This window comes from Otolemur garnettii, unplaced genomic scaffold (genome assembly GCF_000181295.1).
Source record: "Otolemur garnettii isolate 467f Iridium unplaced genomic scaffold, OtoGar3 scaffold00054, whole genome shotgun sequence".
Lineage (NCBI taxonomy): Eukaryota > Metazoa > Chordata > Mammalia > Primates > Galagidae > Otolemur > Otolemur garnettii.
In genome coordinates, this window is record NW_003852449.1 from 5,046,469 (window position 1) to 5,054,650 (window position 8,182).

Genomic DNA, 8,182 nt, shown 5'->3' on the forward strand with positions numbered 1-8,182 from the left:
GTCCTTGGGGGTAATTTGTGTATTCTCAAATTTGTGTAATCTTTCCAGTAAAGAGTACACACTGAGGTAAAATCTGTTATAATTGTACTTACTTTCAGAAAAAATATTTGCTCTGCAGCTTAAAAGGAAATTTGTTTACAAATATAACTTAATCTGCATTAACATCGTTTTTCCACATATCCCATGGCATAGAATCACTTAAACAGACCATTTTTGTTTCAAATTTTATCCTTTAAATAATGTCTGAAATTTGGGAGTGTAAATGTATAGTCCAATTAAAATGTTAAAACATACGAAATACATGGAGTATCTAACAGTTTAATTGCTACTGATCCATTGATATTTATTGTCTGTTTCTTCTTTTTGGATTCTTTGTTCTTCTCGGTGATTAGTTGCAGTCCAAAATGTTATTTTTTTGAGTACTTGTTGTAGAAGCTTTGGAGGTAATAAAGATATCTGACTTTCTAAAATGATAGCATTTTTGCCAATGCAATCAAGACATGACCTGTAAATGAAACGTAACAGAATTATTGATTTTGAACCCCAAATTATAATATATTTATAGTAATAATTCTTTTTTTTTTTTTTTGAGACAGAGTCTCATTATGTCACCCTCGGTAGAGTGCTATGGCATCACAGCTCACAGCAACCTCAGACTCTTGGGCTTAAGCGATTCTCTTGACTCAATCTCCCAAGGAGCTGGGACTACAGGGGCCTGCCACAATGCCTGGCGAATTTCTCCATTTTTAATAGACAGTCTCCTCTTGCTCAGGCTGGTCTTGAACTCCCAAGCTCAAGCAATCCTTCCTCCTGGACCTCCCAGACTGCTGGGAGTACAGGTGTGAGCTGCAGCCTGGCTGAGGACTATTCATCTTTGTTTTCTCCCATTGTCTTGACAGAGTGAGAGAAAAATGCTGTCCTGTGGACACCTGGTCATGGTGAACAGGCCTCACTCAATAAATAGCACTAAATTATTGCCATAGTCAAGTTTAATGTATCAAAATACAGTCAGCGTGGAAAGGACATGCACCCATTCACACAGAAGAGGACAGTATCAGCACCAGGGATGATAGAAAGAAGCCTAAGACCGGGGGGCCCCCTGAGCGTCACCTCCAACAACACAAGCCTGTCCAGCCGTCTGTCATTTCCCCTTCTCTCATTTCTATACTGGTTTATCGCCCCGTCATTGCTTGCCTTTCCTCCCTAACCTCTGTTGTGCTCTTTGGAACACCTGTTGTACGTTCTCCACACACCCCTGCTTCCTCTGACTTTCCTGAAATCTACGACAGGCGCCGAGACAGGAATGCTCGCCGAGAAAGGAGTGCTCATCCCGCGTGTCTCGGTTTCAGCTCAGGAGCCAGCGCCAGACCCTCCTGGGCCCTTAGCGCCACTCGCAGGCTGCCGTCACTGCACCTGCAGGCGCCGCCACTACCAACCTGCCCGCTCCCCCTGTCCCCGTCACTGGGACGTCTGCTCGCCACAGCCTCTGTCTTCAACCGATCCGCACCTGAGTGGGGAACCCTTTTCCGTCTTTGTGACCACCCCCCCAGGGCAGTCCCACCTCTGAACCTCTGACTCCCACACCCTCCCTCCTCGTGGACCAGAGACTCTTGCCCCTGTAATTCTCGCACTGCATTTACTTCAGCGCACTTGCACGAACTCCCTGGATCCTCCCAGTTTGTACTTCCTTTCCTAGCCAGCCTCGTCCCTAAGCACTTCATTCTCGCGCGGTAACTTTAATCCCTTCTCCTCTGTCCCTGTTTGGCGTCCTCCCCCCTCTGCCCCTGCCACTGGCCAGTCCTGCTGCTGGGGAAGCCTAGGCGCCACCGCGTGCTGACCTGGTCCCGTCTCAGCCACGGCACACAGTCCCGGCAGCAGCCGCTCGCGAGTCACCGAGTCACAGGGAGCAACTGATTCACGTCTTCACTGCTCTTCATACCTCTGCCTCTCTTTTTTCTCCTCAGATGACCTCGCTCTCAATGAAAACCTTCTCAATGCCCCTGTTCCAACAAGTTTTCTGTTCTTATGTCCATACTTCCTTCTTCACTATTTCAAAAGAAAAGAACCCTCCTCCAATCAAGGGCTAATTTAAAACCCTGTTTGCTAAATATACCTCCCCAAGACTCAGTTTTCTCTGCGTGTTCCAGTGTTTCTGATAACTCAGTTCCCAGTGACTCTCCTTAGCACACAAACAGGTGAGTGCTCCCTCCCCAATGCTCCTCCCCAGAGCCATCCTGGCTCCCACCTCCACCTTCCCAACCGGTTCCTATTAACGAACTCCACAATGCTTTCCCTTCCCCTTCCTTTTCTCTCCCTCCTTTCCTTCTTCCCTTTCTCTTTTCTTTCTTCCTACCTTCCCTCTTTTTCTTCTTCTTGTTTTTTTTTTTTTTTTGAGACCAAGTCTCACTTTGTCACCCTGGTAGAGTGCTGTGGGGTCCTAGCTCACAGCAACCTCAAACTCTTGGGCTCAAGCAATCCTCTTGCCTCAGCCTCCCTAGTAGCTGAGACTACAGGCTCCTGACACAATGCCTGTAGTCCCAGGCATTTTTTTGTTTTTAGAGATGGGGTTTTGCTCTTGCTCAGGGTGGTCTTGAACCTGTGAACGCAGGCAATCTACCCGCCTCTGCCCTCAGCTTCCCAGAGTTAGGATTACAGGTGTGAGCCACCTTCCTGGCTCTCTCTTCCTTCCTTCCTTCTTCTCTCTTTTTGTTTTTTCTTGAGACGAAGTCTCTCTTGTCCCTCAGACTACAGCACAGTGGTGTGATCATGGCTCACTGCAGCCTGGGATCCTCAGCCTCCAGTGTAGCTGGACTACAGGCGTACCACCACACCTGGCTGAGTTTTCTAATCCTTTATAGAGATGTTGTCTCACTGTGTTGCTCAGGCTGGTCTCAAACTCCTGGCCTCAATGAACCCTCCCACGTGGACCTCCCAAAGTACCGAGATTAGGCATGAGCCCTGTGCCTGGCCCTCCATGTGCTTTCAACCCGAGCACTCTGTGGCTGCTTCACAGCAGCCTTTCCACTTTCAGCTCCTCCTCTCTGTTCCTGCACTACCTTCAGCTTCTCTGGTCACTCACTCGCTGCCTCTTTCTTCTGCCTGCTTTTCCTAATGCTGTTATCCCTTCTTACTCTTAAAACTCTTCCTGGCCAGAACTAACCCCTGCTCATTAGTTCTCCAGTAATTCTTAAATTTTATGTCTAGCCCAGATCCCTTCCCATGTATTTAACTAATGGATATCTCCTCTAGAAGCCCCATAAGCTCTTAATGTGCAATTCTGTCCCAAACCAAATTCACCATTTCTACCCTACCTGTCTCGGAGCTGGTCCCCTTTCCACACTCCCCCATCATTAATCCTTCTCTCTCTTTTCCCTTGGCACCTATTCAACTACCAAGTCCATTTTACCTCTTACACCCTTCTCTCTCCTGTTCTTCCCCAGCCCCAACCAACAGATCAGACACTCACTTTGTTCCTAGACTACCACACTAGTCTCTTTACCCACTTTCTTACCTAATCATGTGTCCTGTTGTTTTTCATCCACTGTTGATGGAGGAATTTTCTAACTGATAATTGTATAATCATCTCATTCCCCTGCCCTGAATGTTTCAATGGTTCCCAATCATCCAGATACTGTAAACTCCTCTGCCTGAGGGACAGAGGTGCTACACGACATGTGGCTTCTGATTTCCCATTTAGCTCTATTTCTCACAACTTTCCACCTCATACGTATTATCCAGGAATACTCAGGAATTCAGTTTCCAGAACACAGCACACACACACATATACATATCTTTATACTTAAATACTTGCAAAGCTTGTTCATGGAAAATTCTTTTTTGAGACAGAGTCTCACTATGTCGCTCTCAGTTGAGTGCCATGGTGTCACAGCTCACAGCAATCTCAAACTCTGGGGTTTAAGCAATTTTCTTGCCTCAGCCTCCTGAGTAGCTAGGACTACAGGTGCCCACCACAATGCTCAGCTATTTTTGGTTGCAGTTGTCATTGTTGTTTAGCAGGCCCAGGCCAGGCTTGAACCTGCCAGCTTCGGTGTATGTGACCGGCACCCTACTCACTGAGCTACAGGTGTCGAGCCAATGGAAAATTCTTAGCTCAAACTCTCTACAAAGACTTCCCTAACCCTTTCTATCTTGACCATGAGAACAGAGAGCCATCTTCTGCTGTATTTTTGTGAACTTTGCTTATGTTTCTCTTAAAACAGTTTTCTTTTTCTATCATAAAAAGGTCTGAAAGCTTGAAAGTCCACTTTTTATATTATTAGTAATTTACGGGCAAGGTCCCACCTTGTTGTTTCGTAGCATACTGCCTTCCCATGTAGGCACTCAAGCATTTCCTGATCCCTGCCTTTGAGGAACTTGCTATCTAGTTAGGGATGATAGGTTATATTCATAAGAAAAGTTAAGAAACAATCCAGGGCATTAGAAGTCATTACAGCAGAACTTTCCAAACTGGTCCTGTACCTGAGAGTTAGCATGGCATCTTTAAAAAATTTCAGGGTTCAGGCCACACCTAGAATAATTAAAATATAACATGTGGCGGCAGAATACAGCCATTGGTCTTTTCTAAAGCTTCCCAGAAGAATCTAACATTCTGATAAGTTTGAGAACTATTGTGCTAAAAGAAGGAGCAGATCAGTCTTCAGGAAGGCCCAAAGTGAGCTAGTCCAGTGGTTTTCAAGTGATTCGATGTGTAGAACATCTAGAACTTACGGCAAATATTCTTTGAAATACACACATCCTCTCTCTCATATTCTCTGTCTCTTGTCTGTCTTTACCCACGTTATTCCCACCACATAGAATTCTCACACTAGGCAACGTCTACTTCTCTCAAATCCTTTTTCCCAACTCTCACAGGCAGAAATAGGGGCTTCCCCACCATCCTCCCATTAAGCTTTGTATAGACTCCCTGCAGAGCAAGAGCATATGAGCCAACACAACGCGAGTCATGCCACCAACATGTAACGGCTTTGGGATTTGGGTCTGTGGCCAGTCCTCCATACCTGTGGGTTCCTCCTCCGTGGATTCCGGCCACTGCAATTAGGCCTATGATGGCAGCATCTGTGCTGAGCATGTATAGACTTTTTTTTTCTCATTATGCCCTAGATGATACAGCATAACAGCTATTTACATAGTATTTAAATTGCACTAGTTATTAGGAATAATCTAGGGATGATTTATAGCATATGGAGATTGTGCACAGGTTACGTGCAAATACCACACCATTTCATGTCAAGGACCTGGGCATCCACAGACTTCGGAATCTGTCAGGGAAGGGGTGTCCTGAAACCAACCCCCTCAGGTACTGAGAGATGACTGAATATAACTTACTTATTATATACCTATTATTCAAATTTCCAAAAAGTTAAATGTAAAAAAAGCAGTCTTAGAATTAAAGAAATGCAGTAGGTGTAATATTACCATATGAACTAAATGTAATTTTATAAATAAAACAAAAATGTGAAGGCATTATGTATTTTAATATTAAAAATCACAGTGGTAAAAGATTCAGCATTATAAATTTGATTTTGCTCTTCAAAAGATGTATTTTCTCAAATTCCAGTCATAAACTACCTGAAAATACCATAACACTTCCCCAAAAGGAGAAATTATTATATATTCATAGCATATATATGTAAAAATACTAAATTTGCTTACCTGAGTAGTGAATAAGGCTGTGTTTGAAAGATCAGTAAATCATTACAGTGACCCTATTCAACATAAAAAGATCTTATCAGGATTTTTATATAAATAATAGTATATTAATAATTGAATATTTTTATTTTCAAAATGTAAAAGAAATTGTATGCGGCAGCAAATAAATCTACCTGTTGACACACTCAAGTGCACACATACAAAGACATCTACACAAACATACGTGTGCGTGTCAGTACACCTGCTATCCACAAACACTGGGTTAGTGGTTACCAGTTTTCAATGACCAAATTTTTACCTAATCAATAGCCTACAAGACTGCAAATTAAAAAACCAGAAACATGCTCTTCTCTGAGAACTATGAGTTAAAAATGCTAATAGTATGCCTTTAAAAGTTTTGGCTTAAAAAAATTATAACGGTAGTGGCTTTTCAATTTTTTGGGTTTTGAAATAGAACTTTTTCTTTCAAATAACTCTTATTTTAAAACTTCCTCTCTGCTCAGCACTGGTGCCAGCCACATACACTGAGGATGGCAGGTTTGAACCCGGCCTGGGCCAGCTAAACAACGACAACTGCAACAAAAAATAGCTGGGCATTTTGGTGGGTGCCTGTAGTCCCAGCTACTTCGGAGGCGGAGGTAAGAGAATTGCTTAAACCCAAGAGTTTGAGGTTGCTATAAGCTGTGATGCCACGGCACTCTAACAAGGGCGACATCGTGAGACTCTGTTTCTCAAAAATAGAATAAAATAGGATGGCACCTGTGGCTCAAAAGGGTAGGGAGTCAGTCCCATATGCCAGAGATGGCAGGTTCAAACCCAGCCCCAGCCAAAAACTGCAAAAAAATAAAAAATAAATAAATAATAAAATAAAATAAAAATAAATAAAACTTCCTCTCAAAGTAGAGCTTTGTTTACATAATGGACCTTTTGTAAAGTAATTAAAAAGTGACCTTTGGAATAATTAAATAAATAAAAATAAAAACACACACACACAAAATAAAATAAATACAACTTCTTTATTCTGTCTCCCTTTTCTTTTTTTTTTTTTTTTTTTGAGACAGAGCCTCAAGCTGTCCCCCTGGGTAGAGTGCCAGTGGCATTACAGCTCACAGCAACCTCCAGCTCCTGGGCTCCTGCCTCCCAAGTAGCTGGGACCACAGGCGCCTGCCACAACGCCCGGCTATTTTTTGGTTGCAGCCGTCATTGTTGTTTGGTGGGTCCGGGCTGGGAATCGAACCCGCCACCTTAGATGTACGTGGCTGGCGCCTTAGCCGGTTGAGCTATAGGCGCCCGAGCCCTGTCTCCCTTTTCCAAGTGATCCCAGATTTCTCTGGGAATTCTTAATTTGAAAATCAAAATCTGGAAGACTTTTCAAATAATGCATCTTATCTGAAAGTTAAAGTGGTAAGAGTCACAGAAGATTTCTCCAATCATCTCAAATAGGTCTTTATAATTTTATAAGTTTTGGTCACAATTTTAATCAGAATTCTTATTTTATTGATAAACTTTGTATGCTAAATCAAAGTTTCCAGTGCCAAGTAAGAAAAGACAAACCACAAGATTTGCTTTTAAAATAAATGCAAAGTTATAATTTTAATCTTTTAATAAAGCACTGAATTCTCAACCACAGAAAGTTTTAAACGTTGAAAATACATAAGATTTAAGTTGGCAGCCTCTCCAAATTCCCTGGAGAGAAGCTACCCTCCTGTCTCAGGGGTGCTGGAGCAGCTCTGGAGACAGCGGTTCTGGAACAGATGAAGGCAGTCAGTCTTCCCTGGGGGCCACCCCTGACTGCCAGTGTCCTGCCATTCTCAAGGGCCCTGTGCTACCCAATGCAATCATTCCGGAACTCTGGGCCTCTCACACACAGTTCAGATATGACCTCCCTGCTCTGAATTTCCCAGGGTGCTATGAGTGTAAGAATAATACTCTCCAAATGGTACTCACTTACTTTTGACCTTTATCAGATCTTTAAAACTGAAAAGCTTTAAACTCAAATGTAAAGAGCGGGGCCTATGCACAGTGGGTAGGGTGCCGGCCCCATATACTGAGGGTGGCGAGTTCAAACCCGGGCACAGCCAAACTGCAACAACAACGAAAAATAGCCAGGCGTTGTGGCAGGCACCTGTAGTCCCAGCTGCTCAGGGGGCTGAGGCAAGAGAACGGCCTAAGCCCAGGAGTTGGAGGTTGCTGTGAGCTGTGATGTCACAACACTCTACCAACGGCAATAAAGTGAGACTCTGTCTCTACAAAAAAACAAAAACAACTCAAATGTAAAACAGTTAAGTGAAGCAGTGGCAAAAAGTGTATAAAATAAAAAGAAAATACACTTTAAGGCACCTATAGCTCAACCGGCTAAGGCGCCAGCCACGTACACCTAAGGTGGTGGGTTCGAATCCCCAGCCTGGACCCGCCAAACAACAATGCCGGCTGCAACCAAAAAATAGCTGGGCGTTGTGGCGGGCACCTGTGGTCCCAGCTACTTGGGAGGCGGAGGCAGGAGACTCGCTTG

General features: G+C 43.8%; 1 protein-coding gene across 1 annotated transcript in view; it reads right to left on the minus strand.

The window, feature by feature from the left end:
- Positions 1-249: 249 nt before the first annotated feature.
- Positions 250-8,182, minus strand: part of KLHDC1 (kelch domain containing 1) — a 43,343-nt gene continuing 35,410 nt past the window's right edge. Inside the window, 2 exon segments of the mRNA XM_003792163.3 lie at positions 250-505; positions 5,674-5,726. Of these exon segments, the coding sequence (XP_003792211.1) occupies positions 319-505; positions 5,674-5,726 (240 nt within the window). The 3' untranslated portion in view covers positions 250-318.